This window comes from Molossus molossus, unplaced genomic scaffold (assembly GCF_014108415.1).
Source record: "Molossus molossus isolate mMolMol1 unplaced genomic scaffold, mMolMol1.p scaffold_m16_p_16, whole genome shotgun sequence".
NCBI classification, from domain to species: domain Eukaryota; kingdom Metazoa; phylum Chordata; class Mammalia; order Chiroptera; family Molossidae; genus Molossus; species Molossus molossus.
This window is the reverse complement of record NW_023425351.1, coordinates 29,524,194-29,546,629: the sequence shown is the minus strand read 5'-3', so window position 1 is coordinate 29,546,629 and position 22,436 is coordinate 29,524,194. Positions and strand designations below refer to the sequence as shown.

The following is a 22,436-nucleotide window of genomic DNA, read 5'->3' as shown; positions in this document are numbered from 1 at the left end:
TGTCCTATCATGTGGTCTATCTTTGAGAATGTCCCATGTGCACTTGAGAAGAATGTGTATTCTGTAGTTTTGGGGTGTAATTCTCTGTAGATATCTATTAAATCCATTTGGTCTAGTTCTACATTTAGAGTCTCTGTTGCCTTGCTAATTTTTTGTCTATAGGATGGATCCAGTGGTGTCAACGGGGCGTTGAAGTCCCCTGCTATGATTGTATTGCTGTAGATTTCTCCTTGGAAGTCCTCCAGAAGATTTTTAATATATTTTGGTGCTCCTATATTGGGTGCATATATGTTTATCAAGGTTATATCTTCCTGTTGGATAGATCCTTTCAATATTATGTAGTGACCTTCTTTGTCTCTAGTTATGGCCTTCATTCTGAAATCTATTTTATCAGATATGAATATTGCTACCCCAGCTTTTTTTTGCTTTCCGTTTGCTCGGGAAATTTTTTTCCATCCCTTTACTTTCAACCTGTGTGAGTCTTTTGCTGTGAGGTGGGTCTCTTCTAAACAACATATCGAAGAGTCATGCTTTCTTATCCAATCAGCTACTCTGTGTCTTTTTATCGGAGCATTCAATCCATTTACATTTAAGGTGATTGTTGATATGTACTTATTTATTGCCATTTTTGTTTAGTTTGGTTATATTTTTCTTCCTATTTCTTCTACTAATTACAGCAGTCCTTTTAACATTTTTGCAGTGGCGGTTTAGTGCTAATGTATTCTCTTAGCCTTTTTTTGTCTAGGAACTCATTATTTGACCTTCTATTTTGAATGACAGCCTTGCTGGGTAGAGTAGTCGTGGATTCAGATCCTTGCTTTTCATGACCTTGATTACTTCATGCCATTCCCTTCTGGCCTGTAGTGTTTCTTGTGAGAAGTCAACTGAGAGCCTTATGGAGTTCCCTTTGTAGGTAACCTGTTGCTTATCTGTTGCTGCTTTTAGGATTCTCTCTTTGTCTTTAATTTTTGGCATTTTAATTATTATGTGTCTTGGTGTGGGCCTGTTTGGGTTCTTACTTGGGGCTCTCTGTGCTTCTTGAACTTGAATATTGTCTTCCTTCACCAAATTAGGGAAGTTTTCTGTCACTATTTCTTTGAATATATTTTCTATCCCTTGCTCATTTTCTTCTTCCTCGGGGAGTGCTATGATGCAAATATTATTACGTTTCCAATTGTCCCACAGTTCTCTTAAGCTGTTTTCCTGTTTTTTAATGTTTTTTTCTTTTGGTTTTCTGATTGGTTGATTTTTTCTATCCTGTCTTCTAATTCACTGATCGGTCCTCAGCTTCCTCTACTCTGCTTTTAAGACCGTCCAATGTTTTCTTTATTTCTGATATGTCATTTTTCATCTCTTCTTGGTGGGTTTTAATTTCCAGTTGGTTGATTTTCAGCATCTCTATGTTCTTACTCATGCTGTTAACCTTCCTCGAGATCATGGCTCTGAATTCTAGCTCTGTTAACTTACCTAATTGCTCCACATTGATCTCATCTTCGGTGGAGGTCTCTTGTTCTTTCATTTGGCTTTTGTTTCTGTGTTTCACCATTTTGGCTGAGCGCCCTCCAAACCCCGAGTGTCCCGGCACAGTTCCAGTCCAGTCTGCCCTCCCTCTGCCGGAGCCCAAGGTGAGTGGCTGTGGCTGTTTCATCCTCTGTCTGGCTCTGCGCTGTGGAGCCGCCTGGGAATGTAACCCGAGGGCGCCGCTCCCAGCTAAGGCTGCTGCCGAGCTGCCGACCATGGGCTCCCAGCCCAACTCTCGCGCCTTCGCAATCCCACCAGGATCGAGTCAGTGTCCCTCGTTGTACGGTCCTCGCAAGCTTCTTTTCTGTGTTTTAGTTGTAATTCCAGTTTGGTTCTGGGAGACGGTTTGTGTAGCTTCTGTTCACTCCGCCACCATTTAGGAATCCAACATTTTTCTGTTTTTGTTTAATTTTAGAAACTTCCTTCAAATTTTGCAATGTTGATTTTTGTCTCCATTTAAATAATGTGAGTGGATATTTCGCTTAAAAATGGGGCAGAACTAGGGACTCAAGGGCTGTGGCTGGAAGACCAGGTTGACAAGGAACTGTGTAGGGAAGGCAGGTGGTGTCCCATGAGAGTACCCCTGTTCCAGGGCGTGTCAACGGCAGGGCGGTGGGAAGGGGAGAGTTCTGAGACCCAGTCAGCCTAGCAGCTGAAGGTCACGGGGAACCATGGATGGTCTATTCCTATACTCCAGGCAGATGGCCATGGTGGTCTAGTGGGCACCTTCTTGGGTCGCATGTGCTCTTACCTGATAAGTGGCCTCAAGCTTCTCTGGGAAAGAAGAGTCCCAGTCATGAAGCCCACGCTGCCAGGAGGAGGAGCTGAAGGTCAGGCACTGGAGCCTGGGGAGCCAGGGCTGCAGTTAGGGGAGGCTGTGGTCAGAGCTGCAGACTGCACGGAGCAGGCCCTGCCGCCGGGCCCTGCTCGCCCTCAGGGCCGTCTAGAACCAGAGGTGCTGTCCTTCCCCCTCGATGTCTCCGCACTGCCGGTTCCAGAGCCTCTGTTCCCAGGGGGTCCAGAGCAGCACAGCAGTGCTTTCATGTCACGGGGTTTTGTTCACTTTTTAAGTTGTGAAAATGGCAGAGAGACCGCCTGGATCCGTCGTGCAGCTTCTCCCAGGGGTGCCGTCTTCCACAGTTGTGGCACTTTGCCGAAGTCAAGGACTTGACCCTGGTACCGTACCATGCACTAGACTGCAGACCTTACTTGGATTTCATGAATTTTCATATAAATAAAATTTTAAAGTACTATTAGATAATTCGATGATGCGATTGTTGTTCCTCCTCAAATTTCCTGTTTTGGATCGATAGTCCATTTTTCAGTTTTTAAGAGTTTTAAAAGTCAGGTATATTTTTGAAACTCCAAAGGTAAGGTTTATTGAACATTAGAATGATGACAAGAAATTTTACCACCAGCAGGGCAGGGAAATTTAGTGAGTAGCAAATGCTAGACAAGGTGGACTTCACATTTTCCAAGAGGAAAATCAGCCACATAATGTGTTTGTACCTGGCTGCCACTGGAGACTTTGGAAGAGAAGACTTATAAAAACAAAAACAAAAAATCATCAAGAATCAGTTCTGCCAGTAGTAGTCAAGCAACTTTACAGACAAACCATATAATGGTGGGCACACATTTCAGAAAAAGTGGGAGTGTTCTAAGAAAATTGATGCCAATGAGGAAGCAGGACTCTGCCTTCTGAGATAGCACTAAATAAAATGTTCTGTCTGGTCAAAGAAGGGATAAAGTTCTGTGGCATCAGCTTGTAAAACATGCACAAATAATTGGCTTTCTTATTAAATTTGGTGAATCATCTGTGATGGTATCTATGTAGCCGAGTCTACCTACAGGTGCTAAACGTCTATCAGGAGAACCTTCCATTTTGCCCTTTCTCTCATTTACAAAGTATTTTACCTTCATGCAAATTATAATTCTTTGTTATAAAAAACTCACTGTGGCAGAAATAGGCCTGAGTATTGGAGGGTATTTGTGTATTTATAAACTAAATATTTAGTCCAACACTATTGTGGCCCAAAATCAAGCTGATTTATGGAAACATATAGTAAGATTTTCTTTCAAAGCTTTGGTATAGAAAGTGACATATTCATTTTTTTTTTCTTTATTGGTCTTAGAGAGAGAGGAAGGGGGGGGGAGAGAGAGAGAGAGAGAGAGAGAAACAGAGAAACAGAGAAACAGAGAAATATCGATGAGACAGAACATCGAATGGCCGCCTCCTGCATCCCCCTACTGGGAATCTGGCCCACAACCTGGGCATGTGCCCTGACTGGGAATTGAACCGGTGACCTCTTGGTGCATGTGTCGATGCTCAACCACTGAGCCACACTGGCCGGATGACAAACTCATTTTTTACGAAATGGCTATGCACTCATTCCTTGGACTTGGAGAGCAATCCTTACAAACTAGCATGAACCACAAGGACAGTGTCGTGACATTATCTTTCTTGCTACATTGGCTTGCCCTATAGTTCTGACACCCTGATACCAATATTCCTCATCATCAGTTACATTCTTCAGCCTCTCCGGAAGAGTCATGACATTAGTGCACACCGAAGGGCAAAATTCTGCTAAGTTTGGTTATCTCTACATGTCATAATACCTTTTAAGAGACTGCACTTCAAAACGGTCTCTACAACTCTTCCAGCAAGAGCTGGAGCTCCATGAAGATGTCCAGGAGGCTCTATGTGCCAGAAAGTTCATATGCCCGTGTGATAGAAGCGCAGACCCAATGGGAAGAAAATGTAAAATGGGCACCATGGCCTGGCATTCCTCATTTTCTAAGATGCCACAGTCCCTGGCGAGCTTGAGCTTTTAAATTCCTGTGTGAACATCGTGTACTTTAGGGGAGATTCTGGTGAGGCCATCTCTGTGCCAACCATGACGACAGGGGTCGACCCTGGAGCCATCTGGGCTAAACCCAGGCATGGGGTTTACTTCCTGGGTTTAACCTAGGTGTTTTGAGCTGGCTGGACATGGCATTTAGTTTTCTACTTGTTCTTTCAAGAGGCCATTTAATGTAGTGGTATGTGTCCAGGCTCTAGAGTGAGACTACCTGGGTCGAACTCTGGCACTGCTGCTTACTCTCTGTATGAACTTGGCTGACTTTGTGACTTCTCTGGGCTTTAGTTTTGCATGTCTAATGTAAAGAAATAAGAATGGCCCCAGCCGGCATGGCTCAATGGTTAGAGCGTCAGCCTTGCACCAGATGGTCACAGGTTTGATTCCAGTCAAGGGCATGTACCTGGGTTGCAGGTTCAATCCCTGTCCCTGGTGAGGGCATGTGCAGGAGGCAACCAGTCGATGTGTCTCTCTCACAGTGATGTTTTTCTCTCTCCCCTCCCTCTCTTCCTTCCACTCTCTCTAAATGTCAATGGAAAAAATATCCTCTGGTGAGGATTAACAAAAAAGAAATGAGAATGCCCATTTCGTATGGTTGTTATGGGGGTTACATGAGATAAGGCGTGTCAAGTGCTAGACAAGCCCCAGAGTTGTATGTGCCGTGCTGTGGTTAGAGCTGACGGTACAAGATGGAAGTATTAAAGGCAAAATTAGGGGTGAAAGATATGTGATGGCAGAATGGGTTCAGGACACCTTGAGACAGAGCATGGATGTGATCAGTGTAACAAGCCTGAGCCAGTGGAACACCTTGGAAGTAAGTCCATGAGCAAACTTGAGGTCGAAGCCGGCAGGAAGGAAGGCACAGGCCTACGGGGGTCACGTGAGAAAACGTTTATCCTGGCCCTGGCCAGTTTGGCTCAGCGGTTGGGGCGTTGGCCTGAGGTCTGGAGAGACCCAGGTTCGGTTCCCGCTAAGGGCATGTACCTCGGTTGCAGTTTGTCCCCAGCCCTGGTTGGTCGTGTGGGTGGCAGCCACTTGATGTGTCCCTTTCACATCGATGTTTCTCTCTCTCTCTCTCTCTCTCTCTCTCTCTCTCTCCCTCCCTCCCTCCCTCCCTCCCTCCCTCCCTCCCTCCCTCCCTCCTGCTCTATCTGAACAAAGAATGCAGAAGTGTCCTCGGGTGAGGATAAAAAAAAAAAAAAAGAAAAAAAGAAAAGTTTATCCTGCGTAGTAAGCAGATACATGGAAATGAATATAACAGTGAAATCGTGTAGCGTGGCAGTAATTATTTAGCATAACTAAAACCTGTTTCAACAGAAGTGTGGTAAAACAGGTTTACACTGCTAATGAAAGTAAAATTGGTATAGTTTTTTCAGGAGACCTAATGGCAAAATAAGTTAAAAGTCATTAAATATGCAAACCCTAAATTACTTTCTGACTCTGCTTTTAGGTCTTTACCCGATTGAAAGGTAACTTAAATTTACAGCAGGAAGAACCTAACTGAATTGAGACCTACCCATGCACTCTGTTACTGTTATTCAAGTTGAAAATCATTCAGTAGTTGGCTGCCGAATCCATGTGTATCTTTACATTCTTTTAATGACTGTTGTGTTAGTTGAGCTCTCTAGAAAGGAATCTTCCTTATTCATGAAGAAACGTTAACTCAGGTCTTGCTGTAGGATGTGGACACTTGAACTCCGCCTGTGTTCTTATACTGTGATGTAATGCCTTCCATCAGTGTCCAGAGAGCGTGATTGTTGCTTGGTGATAGCAATATTGGCAAGCCCACTACTGCTGTATAATAGTAACAATACTGAAGTAATGCTTTTAGTTTTGTGATTTCTTAAATTGAGTGTAGAATTTAGAATCATAACATTTAGATTATCCCTTATTTAAAAAAATATGTTTTTAGCCCTGGCTGGTTTGGCTCAGCGATTAGAGCGTCGGCCTGTAGTCCAGAGAGACCCGGGTTCAGTTCCCACTAAGGGTGTGTACCTCGGTTGCAGTTTGTCCCCGGCCCTGGTTGGTCGTGCGGGTGGCAGCCACTCGATGTGTCCCTTTCACGTCAATGTTTCTCTCTCTCTCTTTCTCTCTCTCCCTCCCACTCTATCTGAACAAAAAATGGAAAAATGTCCTCGGGTGAGGATAAAAATATTTGTGTGTGTGTGTGTGTGTGTGTGTGTGTGTTTATTAATTTTAGAGAGAGGGAGAGAGATAGAGAGGCTTTGATGTGAGAGCAACATTGATCAGCTGCCTCCTGCACGCCCCCTACTGGGAATCGAGCCCATAACCCAGGCATGTGCCCTGACTGGGACTCAAACCAGCAATACTTTGGTGCGTGGAATGATGCTCAAACAACTGAGCCACACTGGCTAGGGCACATTTAAGTTATTCTTTAAATAAGAGTTACATATTGTGACCCTGGCCAGTTTGGCTCAGCGGTTGAGCGTCGGCCTGGGGACCAGAGAGTCCCGGGTTCGGTTCCCGCTAGGGACACGTACCACCAAAAAAAAAAAAAAGAATTACATATTGTGTTTATACAGCTAGTAAAAAACAAAAAGTCAATAATAATATGACATTTTACTTACCAAATTGGCAAATATTTTTTTAACTTTATTGAGATATAGTTGCAGTATAATAAACTGCACATATGTGTATTGTTTGATCCATTTTGACATATAAACCGTTTTTACTCACAGCATGTCTGACACCAGATGTGTGGCAATATTTCCCCTTACCAACCAGTTCTCTAATTTTCCAGCACCAGGTGGGGATCCTACAGTTCGGTTACATTCTGATGCCACCACAGTTCCAGGGCTCGGTCCCACAGGACTGCCCAGCCCCGGTGCTGGTAGTGGTGCCGGTCACAAGTCTCATGTTGCCACCTGTTCTTCTGACCAGCCAGCTGTCAGTTCAGGGGTTCTTACAGCCCCTCCTCAGGTTCGCTAACTTGCTAGAAGAGTGGCTTACAGAACTCAGGAAGATACTTACTGTCACTGGTTTATGAAGGATATAAAATGAGCAGTCAAATGAGGAGATACTGTGTGGGGTCAGATCCAGAGAGTCGGGAGCACAGAACCTTCTGTTCTGTGCAGTTGGGGTGCACTGCCCTCCCCAGCACATGGATGTGGTAGAAATGCAGGAGCTTTCCAGACTTCTTCGTTTAGGGGTTTTTATGGAGGCCCCATTACATAGTACGACTGATGAAATCTTTGGCCTCGGGATTTGCCTCGAATCCCCCCAGAAGTCATGGGGTGGGGCTGAAAGCCCCTTTGTTTCTATTTCTGTTTGGATATTATTATTAAAACATCTTTGCCACTTATCTGCAGTAACAGAGAACAGTGACAAAGTTAAAAAAAATCCAAAACTGAAAAATAGGGGAAAAGGCCCTTTCCTATGTTAATATGGAAATGTGAAATTGGCACAACTGTTTGTTTTTTTTTGGAGTTGTACCAATTTGGAGCAGTTTGTTAGTGTCAGAAACCTAAAATGCATATTCGTTGAACTAGCAATTCTGCTTCTAACGTAAAGAAATGAATTTTTGTGTGAACAAGGATTTAATTACAAAAATGTTCATTGCTGTTTATAATTGCAAAAATTGGAGACAAATGAGATGTCCAACAATATGGAATTGTTTAAAGAAATGATTCATATACTGGAATATCTTCCTTTTAAATTAGTCCTAGGAGTATATTGTTTTGTAACAACAGGATCATATATTTTAACTTACTTTTTTGAGTTAACAAAAAAGTGCATAGGAAAGAAAAAGACTAAAAGCATATCTTTAAAACAAAATATTAAAAGTTATTTCCTCTGGCTAGGGAGATTTCTCTGTATTTTTTTCAGTGCATAATGTTTTCTGATTTCAAAAAACTTTTTTTAATTGAAATGTCTTCCTGATTATAAAACTAACACAAAGGCATAATGTAAATCCATAAAGTAGGATTGATATATTAGTTTCAGGTATATAAATTATTTAAAGAAACAATAACTCTTTTATGTTTTAATGTCATGAAGATAAAGCGTGTGTGTGTGTGTGTGTGTGTGTGTGTGTAAGTAACAGAATAGTAGAAATAAAGGCATGCCGGTATCCAATAGCCGGAGTATTAGAAGTGTGAATTATCTGTGTTAATGCAGCATCGGGTCTTCACAAAGAATTTAGTAGATGAGTACCGAGAAGTGAGGAGGAGCCAGATCATTAAGGTTTTCATATGTCATCCTAAGGAGTTTGGATTTCATAGTGTCAGTGACAGGGAGTCAATAAAGACTTGTAAGTAAAAGAAGGGTCTTTAGCACGTCCCAAAGTGTTAGATGTTATTAATGTTATGTAAAAAACTTGGATATAAGATAAATTTGGAAAATACTGGGTTAATGAAAGTTGAGTAGATTTCTGTTCTTCTGGACTTTTCAGAATCTTTACTATGCTAGTGTACATTTTTAATCTTCCAAAAGGTGAGTATTACTTAATTTGCATTTCCCAGATTTATTGATGATAGAACCCTCTGTGGGCTGTGTGAATTAACGAACACATCTTGGGAAACAGACACTGGGGAGACTTGCACCAGTGAAACCTGTTAGTGATTGTTAAAGTACCCCAGCAAGAAACATTGAGCTCTTGCTACTTCAGATCAAAAGATACGCACAGACTGAAAGGAAAGGGATGGAAAAACATATTTTATGCAAATAGAAACAAAATAACCAGAAAAGCTAGGGTAGCAATTTTTACATCAGACAAAATAGACTTTAAAACAAAGGCTATAACAAGAGACAAAGAAGGTTATTTCATAGTGATAAAGGGATCAATCCAACAAGAGGATACAACTCTTGAAACATCTGTGTACCCAACAAAGGAGCCCCTGAATATATAAAGCAAAGATTGATGAACACAGAGGGGGAGATTGGCAGTAATTCTGTCATAGTTAGAGACTTTAATATCCCATTTACATGAATGGATAGATTATCCAGCTTGAAAATCAACAAGGAAGCAGTGGACTTAAATGATATTAGACCAGATGGATTTAATTGATATTTTTAGAACATTTCAGCCCAGAGTGGCAAAATGTACATTCTTTTCAAGTGCATATGGAACATTTTTCAGGATAGATCATATGTTAGGCCAAATAATAAGTCTTAAAAAATTTAAGAAGGTTAAAATTATATCAGGCATCTTCAGTCACGATGGTAAGAAACTTGAAATCGCCCTGGCTGATTTGGCTCAGCAGTAGAGCATCAGCCCATGGACCAATGAGTCGCAGGTTCTATTCTGGCCAAGGGCATATACCTCGGTTTCGGTTTGTCCCCAGCCCTGGTTGGGGTTGTGCGGGAGGCAACCAGTTGATGTATCCCTTTCACATTGATGTTTCTCTTTCCCTCCCACTCTACCTGAAGATAAATAGAAAAATATCCTTGGGTGAGGATTTAAAAAAAAACAAAAAAAACCTTGAAATCAATTACAAGAAGAAAAGGACACAAGCATATGAGACAAAAAAACAATGAATGGGTTAACAATGATAGCAAAGGAAAAATCAAAAGCTACCTTGAGACAAATGAAAATGAAAACACATAATCCCCCCCAATCCCAAATCTATGGGACATATCTAAAGCAGTTCTAAGAGGGAAATTTATAGCAATGCAGGCCTACCTCAAGAAACAACAAAAATAAAATTTTAAACAATCTATCTTACACATAAAGGAAATAGAAAAAGAATAAACAAAGCCTAAAGTGCATGGAAGGAAGGAAACAATAAAGATCAGAGCAAAGATAAATGAAATAAAGTCAGAACATATCTAAAAAATCAATGAAATTGAAATTAAAAGCTGGTTCTTTGAAAAGATAAACAAAATTGATAAACCTCTAATGAGACTCATCTAGAAAAAGAAATGAAAGAGAAGTGACAACCAATACCACAGAAATACAAAGGATTATAAGAAAATACTGTGAACCCTGGTCAGGGCACATGCCCAGGTTGTGGGCCTGATCCCCAGTGGGGGGCATGTAGGAGGTGGCCAATCGATGTTTCTATCTCTCTTTCCTTCTCCCTTCCTCTCTCTAAAATCAATAAAGGGAAAAAATTTTTTTTAAAAGAAAGAAAATACTGCGATCAATTATATGCCAACAAATTCCTAGAAATAATCTTTCAAGACTAAATCAAGAAAAAAACAGAAAATCAGAACATCCCGATTACAAAACTATTATCAGTAATAAAATCTCCTGGAAAACAAAAGTCCTAGACCAGATGGCTTCCCGGATGCATTTTTATCAAACATTCAAAGAAGAATCAGTACCTGTTCTTCTCAAACTATTACAGAAAATTGTAGAGGAGGGAAGGCTCCCAAACTAATTTTACAGGGCACAGCATTACTGTGGTACCAAAACCAAAGACAATATCTCTGGTGAACATAGATACAAAAATTCTCAATGATTAGCAAACCAAATTTAGCAATACATTAAAAAGATCATACACTGTGATCAAGTGGGCTTTATTCCTGAGATGAGGTTGGTTCATTATCTGTAAATCATTTAACATGATACACAACATAAGCAAAATGATAGATAAAGAGCATATGATCATACCAATAGATGCAGAAAAAGCATTTGACACAATCCATCATCCATTTATGATTAAAAACTCTCAGCAAAGTGGGAATATAGGGAACATACCTCAACATGATAAAGGCCATATGTGCCAAACCCACAGCTAATGTCATACTCAACGCGGAAAACCTAAAAGCATTTTCCTTAAGATCAGAAACGAGGATGTCCATTTTCACCACTTTTATTCAACATAGTACTGGAAGTCCTAGCCACAGCAATCAGACAAGAAAAAGAAAAAAAAGCCATCCAAATTGGAACAGAAGTAAAACTCATTGTTTGCAGATGACATTACTACTATTTATAATATACAGAAAACCCTAAAGAGTTCATAAAAAAAACTATTAAAACTGATAAATGAATTCAATAAAGTAGCAGGATACAAAATTAATATTCAGAAATTGGTTTTCTTTTAATAGAAATCAGACCAAAGTGCATGTCATCACCAGATTCTTCTTCTTCTTCTTTTTTTGCTTTCACTCTCTTCTCAGCTGGGGCAGCAGTGGTGGAGGGGGCAGGACCTCCTGCTATTGCAGCACCAGCTGCTGGAGCAGATCCACCAGAGCCTTTGCAAACAAGCCTGGCCAGAAAGGTTCAACATTTAAACTAGCTACTGTCATTTTATCATCATGCAGGGTGAGGGCTGAGTAGATGCAGGTGAGCTCCGAGATGGAGGTCATGGTGCAGGTGAGTGCAGGTGAGTGCAGGGCAGTCGTTGCCGGGCATGGTGCTAGTTGCTGGATGAAGTGAAGGCCTCACCCCAACACAGCCTTAGCTTCCTCAGAAGGATGGAGCACCTTACTGGCAGCTGAAGAAATGGGTCAGTTGTATTTTTATACACCAATAGCAAAATGAGAAAAAGAATTTAAGAAAACAGTTCCATTTACAATTGCATCAATAGGAATTAAATATGTTGGAATAAATTTAATCGAGGATGTGAAGGAGCCTGTAGATACAAATAAATGGAAGTATATAGCATGCTCATCAGTAGGAAGAATTAACAGAGTTAAAATGTCCATACTACCCAAAACAATTTATAGATTCAGTGCAATCCCTATCAAAATTCCAATGGCATTTTTTACAGAACTAGAAAAATAATCTAAAATTTATATGGAACCACAAAAAAAATCCTGAATAGTGAAAGGACTCTTGAAAAAGAAGAACAAAATTGGAGATATCATACTAACTGATATCAAACTATATTACAAGGCTATAGTAATTAAAACAGCATGGTACTGGGATAAAAAGAGATGCATAGATCAATGGAACTGAATAGACAACCCAGAAATCATCCCATGCTTATATGGTTGTTTAATTTATGACAAAGGAGGCAAGAATATGCAATGGGGTAAACACAGTCTCTTCAATAAATGGTGCTGGGAAAACTGGAAAGACATATGCAAAAGAGTGAAAGTGGATCACTTTCTTACACCATATACAAGAATAAACTCAAAATTGATTAAACCAGTAGTTTTCAACCTTACTAATCCCACAACCCTTTAATATAGTTCCTCATGTTGTGGTGACCCCCAACCATAAAATTATTTTTGTTGCTACTTTATAACTGTAATTTTGCTACTGTTATGTCTTATATGACCCCTGTGAAAGGGTAGTTCAACCCCCAAAGGGGTCGCGACCCACAGGTTGAGAACCGCTGGATTAAAGACTTAAATATAAGACTCAAAACCATAAAACTCTCAGAAGAAAACATAGGCAGTAAACTCTTTGACATCACTCTTAGTAATACTTTTTTGGATTTGTCTCATTGGGCAAGGAAAACAAAAGAAAAATAAACAAATGGGACAATATCAAACTAAAGAGTTTTTGCACAGTAAAGGAAACTATCAACAAAATAAAAAGATAACCAAATGAATGGGAGGAGGTATTTGCCAGTGATATATCCGATAAGGGGTTAGTATCCAAAGTATATAAGGAATTCATACAATTTAACACCAAAGAACAAAACAATATAATTAAAAAATAGGTGAAGAACCTCAATAAACATTTCTCCAAAGAGGACATACAGATGCCAATAGATATCACTAATCATCAGAGACATGAAAATTAAAACCATAGTGAGATACTACGTCATACCTGTCAGCATTTCTATCATCAGTCAACAAACAAGTGTTGACGAGGATGTGGAAAAAAGGGAACCTTTGTGCCGTGTGGGTGGGGTTGTAAATTGATGCAGCCAGTATGGAAAACAGTATGGAGGTTCCTCAATTAAAATTAGAACCTCCATATGACCTAGCAATTCCACTTTGGGGTATTTATTTGAAGAAACCCAAACACTAATTTGAAAAGATATATGCACCCCTACGTTCATTGCAGCATTATTTACAATAGCCAAGACATGGAAGCAACCTAAGTGTCCATCAGTAAACAACTGGATAAGAAAAGTTGTGGTACATATATACAATGGAATACTACTTGATCACAAAAATGAATGAAATCTTACCTTTAGTGACAGCATGGATGGACCTAGAGGGTATTATGCTAAGTGAAATAAGTCAGTCAGGGAAAGACAGGAACCATATAATTTCACTTTGTGTGGAATCTAAAACACAAATAAACAAAACGGAAACAAATGCATAGATACAGAGAACATTTTGATGGTTGTCAGAGGGGAGGCGGATTTGGGGATGGGTGAAAAAGGGGAAAGAATTGTACAAATTGCCAGTTATAAAAATGGTCGCAGACATAAAGTACAGCATGGGGAATATAGTCAATATTATAATAACTATGTGTGGTTTCAGATGGGTACTAGACTTATCAGGGTGATTGCTTTGTAAGTTATATAAATGTCTAATCACTATGTTGTACACCTTAAACTAATATAATATTATATGTCAACTATAATTGAAAAATAAAAAAATTATTTAAAAGCAACATTGACTCACACCTGTCAGAATGGCTGCCATCAACAAATCATCAAACAACAAGAGTTGGCAAGGGTGTGGAGAAAAGGGGACTCTAGAGCACTGCTGGTGGGAATGCAGACTGGTGCAGCCACTATGGAAAATAATATGGTGTTACCTCAAAAAATTAAAAATTGAGCTTCCATTTGACCCAGTGATCCCACTTCTAGGAATATACCCTAAGAAGCCTGAAACACCAATCAGAAAGAATATATGTACCCCCATGTTTGTAGCAGCACTATTTACAATAGCTAAGATCTGGAAACAGCCCAAGTGTCCATCAGTAGATGAATGGATAAAAAAGCAGTGGTACATATACACAATGGAGTACTATGCAGCTGTAAGAAAGAAAGATCTCTTATCCTTTGAGGCGACATGGAGGGACCTGGAAAGTATTATCCTAAGTGAAACAAGTCAAGCAGAAAAAGACAAATACCACATGATCTCACTTATATACGGAATATAATGAACATAACAGTCTGAGGAATAGGGTAGACCCAGAGATGTGGAAATAGGGTACAGACTGACAACCCTTAGAAGAGGGGGTGGTGGGGGTGGTAAGAGATAAACCACAGAACTTATATGCATGTGTGCATGACCAATGGACATGGACAACAAAGCCAGGGACGGGGTGGGGGGGGATGGGGAGGAGGGTGTCAATGGGGTAGAAGAGGAGAAACATCTGTAACAAAAATAAAATAAAAATAAATAAATAAATAAAAATAAATAAGTAAAAAATAAATAAATAAAAGCAACATTGAAGTCTTGAATCAGAAGGTTAATGGCAGGAGAGGGATGGGCAGTGAGGGAATTAAGTTGTGTCTCTCAGAGCACACTCTCCAAAAGGGGTGATTTATCAATAATTTTGAGAAATAATATGATTTGTGAGTTGTTACTATCTGATCCAAAGTCATTAGAACAAGCAGTGTGAAATGTGGTTTGAAACATCTCTGACACAAGGTAGGCAAAGGAAAGTGCTTCTTTTATACATCTACACTCCACCGACTGATAGCACAGCCCAAGCTCGTTCCTTTTGGCATCACAACCTCTCCATGATCTGGCTTGAACTGTGACACACTGATGATGATGAAGGGACACATTCTAGGCTGGATGTGGTAACTACTTGTTTGTGGGTAAATCAAAGATGGCTGCCAGGGGTCTAGGTTGGGCAACTGAGCAGATAGTGGTATCATGATGAGGTAACCACTACAGGCGACAGTGCCAGTGTGGGGAAGAAGACGCCTTGTCACTTTTTGACATGTTCATGAGTCACAGTTGTCTGTGAAGAGGAGAGCACCAGGAGGCCATTAGATATCTGAGATGACACTTCAGCTTTGGAGTGACCCAGCCTTCATTTGACCTGCTGTGTCTCAATTGCTGTATAAGTTAGGGGTCTTGTGTTTCTGTTATGAGCTCATAAAATACTAGATTGCAGAGGAAAACACTGCATATTCCTAATGTGATCTCCCATTGCACGTCCACACATTATTTACCTTTGTCTCACCACAGTTTTCCTACCATGTACACATTTCACTGAAATCACTTTGTTGGATTTTTTAAAATATGTTTTTATTAATTTTTAGAGAGAGAGGAAGGGAAAGGGAGAGAAACAGCTATGAGAGAGAGAAACATCCATCAGCTGCCTCCTGCAGGCCCCTACTGGGGATTGAGCCTGCAACCTGGGCATGTGCCCTGACCAGGAATTGAACTGGTGACTTTTTTGGTACATGGGACAATGCTCAAGCAATTGAGCCACACTGGCCAGGGCTGTTGCATCTTTTTAAACTTCTGATTTTAGGAATATTGAAACATGCATTATTCACCTCTAAGTGGAGACTGCAGTTGCTTCTGCAAATATGAAGATGCTTGATGGACTGTGCTTCTTGTTTCATGACCACACCAATGGAAATCATTGAGTTAATAATGCTGTAACATGTTTCTATTACAGTTATTTGAAAGTGTAATAACAATGTTCATTCATTTTATTTATAGCTCCAAAAGGAATTCTTCATTTGTCTCCTGATGTTTATCAAGAGATGGAAGCCAGCCGCCACAAAGTAATCTCTGGCACTACCCTAGGCTATTTGTCACCCAAAGATATGAACCAACCCTCCAGCTCTTTCTTCAGTATATCTCCCACCTCGAATAGTTCAGCCACAATTGCCAGGGAACTTCTTATGAATGGAACATCTCCTACGGCAGAAGCCATAGGGTTAAAAGGAAGTTCTCCTACTCCCCCTTGTTCTGCAGTACAACCTTCAAAACAGCTGGAATATTTAGCAAGGATTCAAGGCTTCCAGGTATGAATTAAAAGCAAAAACAAAACCAAGAACACAAAACAATTCATTAGCTCCAAATCCTTCATCTCTATCCATTAGAAAGCTCATCCTTGCCTGCTAGTGTGACCCATATACCACTTACATGGTAAATTGTTAGGAACACATATGACAGAGAGAAGAGGGCCATATGCACGTGCCTCGTTGTCTTTGATTTTCATTCTCTCCAGTAATTCTTTTGCTGCCTGGCTCTCCTCCATTTTTCTCCTTCCTCTTCCTTCTTCTTCTTTTTTTTTTTTTTTTTTTTTTTTAACATTTTTTATTCTCTATTCTGTATTCTGGTTGATCTTGATTGGGTACGTCTATCTCTTCTCTGTCTTCCACAAACAAAATTTCAGCCTTCCTACATTTGGCAGTAGTATTGAGCTCTAAGTTCTCCCTGCTTTTATAGTAAAGTTGAGTTTTTCTAATGATATTTTTCCATTCATAGCAGTTTTGAATTTAACATTCTATTGCTAGTAATGGTTTAGGTATACCATTAAGGTACAACATCCTAGAAGTTGATTGTCTTAGGGATTAATTAAACACGGTATTAGAACAATAACGAAATGCTTTCTGGTTGTTTGAGGCATAACAACATATATTTGTTTCACCGGGCAGTCTAAAACTAGCTATAGTCCATTGGTTGTGTATATGAATTGGGGAATAGAAACATTTTTCCTATTTATTTTTTGTTCCCTTTGGAAAAAAAAAACACACCAACAATGCTTTATGGATAGAATTTTTAAAAGAATTGTTAACTCTAGGAACAGGAAACACCTGTGTTCTGTTTTCTTAGTTGCCTTGAAAATCATGTGCTGACCTGTAACCGCTAACTTACCCAATGAACTGCAGCGCGCTTGTGTGTGGGAGTGTCTTCCTCAGTGCACTGTGTTCATCCCCTTTTCCGTCTTAGTCTTACTCCTTAAGACCAAAAACTGTAATTTTCTTTAGAAATGCTCTAGAAGATCTGTATTATGTAGAATGATCATGTATTTATACAAATTTTACAAGTTTAGATACAAAATAAGAACGAAGATGGTGTTTTGGGGGAGGGGGATTTTTTGCATGTTTCCTCCCCCCACAGGAAATGGAGTCATTCAAATCTATTGCCAGGTAGTCATTAGTGTTTTTAATTAGACTATTAATAAGAAATTAAAGAAGCTTTTGCCAGTTATTGGTTCTGTCATCTGAAATTTTAAACACTTAAAGTTAAAATTTTAGAATTTGGTTTTGTTTATTTTTAAAATGACAAATTACTGTTCAAAATAAAAGGACCTTGATTCACACAGTTAAAGTACTGGAAAAAACGAAGTACTTTTTAGTTCTGTGTATAACCTGCATAGGATGAACTAGAAATAAATTGTCATGAAAAGAAATTCACTGCTTTTTTACAAATCTGGTCATTTAGAAACGTCTGAGTAGCGCTGCAGTTTTTGTTAGAAACGAAGCACAAAGTACATTCAAGCTCTAACTGATTTTTTGCTTGGAGATGTTATGATGATAGATTTGCTGCCTCAATTTTTTTATTTGTATTTATTTAATTCTTGGCAATGAAAACAGTATAATTTTAACATATCTTTACGTTAGTCAAAATGTAGTGTTTTCTCCATTATTGGGCTGACTGCTCAAACCTTTTTTAAAGCTAACACAGAGATAATATTCCTTATTTATGAACAAGTTAAACATTTCCAAACTTGTGTACTGTGACTTTGACATACTAATGAATATAAACAGGAGTCCTTGGCCAAATGAGCTCAGTGTGATATGAAATATAGTCTCTCTGAAGAATCACGACCTGCCACTGACTAGTGAACGGAATCTGTGGGAAATGGCTTAGTGTCCTGTGAGGTACATTCATGTCACAGTAGAAGGTTCTTTGCGGTTAACAGTTTTAAAGCCTATTTCTTTATAGGTAACTTTCTCAGGTATATTTACCTGGTAGAAAAACACATAGATTGTTTCTATTTCTTAGATGTTTTAATTGGGCTGTAGCTTAGAAATTACACGGCTGGGTTGTTATGCTATTCTGTTTTTTTAATTTCTGGAATTTAAAAACAATAAATTCATTTACTCTGTTTCTAGGTTAGTATTTTTTATTTTGTTATTGTACACTGAATAGATATTGCTTATTTGAATATTGTATAAACCCTTCCTTGGCCTTCTTTGCCCACTGAAATTTGATGTGACAGTTATATTGTATTACAAAGTAAAAGTATATTAGTGTACTGGAAACTAAGTTGTTTTAACTTAATTTTTAAAAATCCCATCTTTAATTAAAATTTATAAATTACAAAACACTTATTTGCTCACCAGAATGTAGGTATTAAGTTCACATTCTTTTGCTTAAATCTATTAAATAATTTAAATTATTATGCAATTAAAGTTATTAATAAAGCTGACTTCACGGATCAGAATGTGACTGAACACTTGCACATTCTTGGTAATTCTTTTCTTCTCGCTTGGGCTCACCTGAGTTTGTAGTCACGTTTAGAAGCAAGCTTTTGCATCTTTGTCATAAGTGAATGTGTCTTTTTGCAGTTTCATTGAGTGCATTCTAATTATCCTCTTTTAAAACTTGAATGTTTTTAATGATTGTGTTGTTATTTTTAAGAAAAAAGTTTTATGTCATTAGTTCTGTGAACCTCAGATTTTATGCTTCAGTCAGTATGCTTCTGTAACTTCTGTGCACTTCATAGAAGTTCATTTGAAATTATAGTCATACCATAGTGTTTCAGGGCATTTTGTTGTGTAATTTGATACTCTTTCATTATAATGCCAAAATGTTTCAAAATCATGTGGTTTTTTAAAAGGAAATTATTATGGGAGAGACATTCTTGAAATGCTATACATTTGAGCTGAAGTAGAATACTTTTTTGTTGTGTTTTAATTTATATTATTCTAAGTTTTTATATCTTTAATATGATTTCCCCTACTAAATATATTAGAAATATCTTTGTCTAATTATATATAAGCAGGTTTTTTTTTGTTTAAATTAGTCATTAGAAAATGATTAGATTGAAAACGACAATGAATTATAGTTGTCCCTCGGCGTCCGCAGAAGACTGGTTCGCAGAAGACCCCTGCACATACCCAAGTCTGCGGACTCTCGGGTCCCGCACATAAAATGTCATAGTATTTGCCTGTAACCTTCACACATCCTCTCGTATTCTTTAAATCATCTCTAGATTACTTATAATACCTAATGTAATGTAAACGCCATATAAATAGTTGTTACACTGTAGTAACAAGACAAGAATAGTAACAAGAATACAGTCTGTATGTGTTCAGTACAGATGCAGCCAGCACAGGCCTCAGTACATAGCCTGTCAGCAACAACGTCGCCTTTTCCTGAGTATTTATGATCTGGAGTTGGTTGAATCTGTGGACATGGAACCGTGGGTATGGAGAGCTGACTGTATTTTAATAAATTATTCTTTCTAGATGGATTTAATTTCAGTTTGCTCTTCTGTGCTCCTAGTTTCCACCATCCTTGGAACCGTGTTGTTATTGAGCCCTTCAGAGTAAAATGTGATCAATTAGATATGTTTTTCTCACATAAAGAAGATAAAGAAGCACTTAGCTAAGCCATAGTTAGTTTTACATATTTAAGGAATGTTTTAGAGAGGGCCTTTTCATTGTGTTGGGTTTCAGAAGCCGGTGCCATTTCCAGCAAGATGCAGTAGAAAGCTTTGAAACATCTACTCGAAAACTCTCTTTTCAAATATAATTCAAACTGAATACATTTCAACTGATATGTCTCCTTTTTTTGAAGTTTAATATGATTATAGAAGGTATATTTTATAGTTACAGGCTGCAAAACCCCCAGGGGATGCAAACTACAAATCATGTAACCGTACTCCCATCAAAACCAGTGGAATTACATCAGATCAACTCATTTTGCTAAAATTTCCAACTCTATACAGAAAACTCTTACCTTTGAAAAAAGAAGTCCTGATGCACATGAAAGCATCCTTTAGTGAGTGACAGAAATACTGGTACAGGCCCGAGCTAACAGCCCTTTGTCACTGCATAAACTATTCAGGACTAACTCCACCCAAATCACTGCTGAACGCTGTGGTGGAACTCAGAAGGACAAAGACACTCACCTGAGTCTGGGCCCCAGCACCTACACAGCAAGATGCCTAAGATGTTTCAAAGAAAAGGTCATATTCAAACCTGGAAAGAGCCGTTTCTGCCACAGTGACTTTGATGTGGGTCTGGAACAAAGCACTGCGGGGCAGGAAGCAGAAACATCGCAGCCTGTTCTGTTTATGTAGAAGAGATTTCTACTCAACATGAGAATTCTAGTTGGATTTATTTGAAAATCAAGTCTTTGAAGAAAAATAAATTATTTTTCATCTACAGGTGAATTCCATTTCCTTTTGCTAGAAAAGGTTGGCAGTGATGTGACTTCTTCGTGATACAGGATTGACTGCAGGACCATAGGAGCCTTCATGTCAGGCTAGTGTTCATACCCCTGTGCTCGTTTGAGGTCGTGTTGAAATGATCTCTTTCCCTCTCTCCAGCATTTGGCTATGTCTCACTTTTGTTTTTCACGAATGACATGGCTTAAATGTCATGACCGTTCTCTTGTCACCCAGGACAACGCTTGAGCAAGGATGTGCGTGGAGCGCGGCGGGATGCGCGCTGAAGAACTGCTGTGCCGCTCCAGCGCCGCTCCCTTTGTGGGTGGGTGGTGGACGAGGCCCTGAAGCAGAGTGAAGCAGGCATTGTACACATCATTTTGTGACCAAGCCGAAGTGCCTGGTACATTTTTGCTAACAAATCTTTATTATAAATCAAACTATAGTACAGTTTTTGAAGACTGATCTTTGTAGGTAGGGCTAGTCTGTGGTGGTGGTGAGTGGTTTTCTTAATTTTCTTAAGTTAATTTCTTAACTTCATTAATACATTTATTTATGGCCCCCAACTATATATACAACTGAGTCGGAGTCATTTAAAAATTCTAGCTCTTTTAATCTGGTGGGAACGTTGGATTTGATTCCAAGATAAAATTTTATTATGCAAATAAACATTTGAAGGACTATCCAAGCAGAACACTCTATTAGTAATTGGTTCACTCATTTCCTTATGTGAACTTATTAATTTTAATCCTTGACTGGTTTTAGGTTCTGGAAAGTTCGGTCATCTTAACACGGTCACATCAAAAAGCAGATTTAGCCCTGGCCAGTTTGGCTCAGCGGTTAGAGTGTTGGCCTGTGGACCAGAGAGTCCTGGGTTCGGTTCCCGCTAGGGGTACGTACCAAAAAAAAAAAAAAAAAAGCAGATTTAGCTGTCAGAGATAAGGGATAGTTGAAAAAGTTTTGAAATGTGTTGATCTATAGTACTGTCATTTCAAAAATAAAATGTACACGAAAGTCCAGAATCAAGTCCTGAAATGGAACATTTGAGAAAACAAAGACTACTGTTGGAAAATTATATGGAATTTACAGCTTAAAAAACTCTTATTAAGAGAAAAAATAGTAGATAGTACATTAAGAATAGTTTTCAGTAATTTCAGTAGGTATATGTAAAGAATTACATGGATATGAAGTTAATTTAACTATTGGATGTCATCTCATTGAATACTGGAGTTGATTTAGTTGATGAATAGGAAATGGGACATTTGTTTATTCACTCTGGAAAAATACTTAATAAGTACCTGCACCTACAGGTAGCATGCCGGGCACTGGGCACAGAATAGTTATGGGCAAATTGGACACAGGTAAAAAATCAATATGCCAAAGATCGACTGCTACCACAAATTAGTCCTGACTGCAGGGGTTAGTGTTTGATAAAAAGAATTAAAGATTTCTAGTGTGCTGCATGAAATAATGTATGTAATGCCTGCCCCTTACAGTAAGTGTCATAGTGAGTGTAACCTGACAGGTGCTCACTCGAGGTATGGTTACGTATGTCAAGAATCATAAATGGGAATGAACAGCTCTGACCGAAGGACTTAGGGGAGAATTCATAGCAGAGGAGACATCTGAAATGAGTTTTAAAGAGCACACAGAATTGTAAGGTGGACATGAAGAAAAGGAATTGCAGACAGAAGCAGCTAAGTTCTGCAGACAGAAGGGCATGGTGTCTTAGAAAACGCTTGGAGTTCAAAGTGGGAGTGACTGGCAGGGAGGCTGAAACGTGTATGTTGCTGGTAGTTTGAATTGTAGCTGTTAGGCAGAGATCACTGACTTATTTTTGAAAGGGTAGTGACATGGTTTTTTTA

The 22,436-nt window shown here is 39.1% G+C and overlaps 1 protein-coding gene across 9 annotated transcripts in view; it reads left to right on the top strand.

Annotated features, from left to right (window-relative positions):
• Nucleotides 1-22,436, top strand: part of STAU2 (staufen double-stranded RNA binding protein 2) — a 281,591-nt gene that overhangs the window by 135,692 nt on the left and 123,463 nt on the right. For 8 of the 9 annotated variants that reach the window (XM_036263712.1, XM_036263711.1, XM_036263713.1 and 5 more), the window contains one exon: nt 15,882-16,189. In XM_036263712.1, the coding sequence (XP_036119605.1) occupies nt 15,882-16,189 (308 nt within the window). Of the gene's footprint in view, nt 1-15,881; nt 16,190-20,572; nt 20,687-22,436 lie in introns of those variants that run through there. The other variant, XM_036263710.1, reaches the window with a different exon arrangement.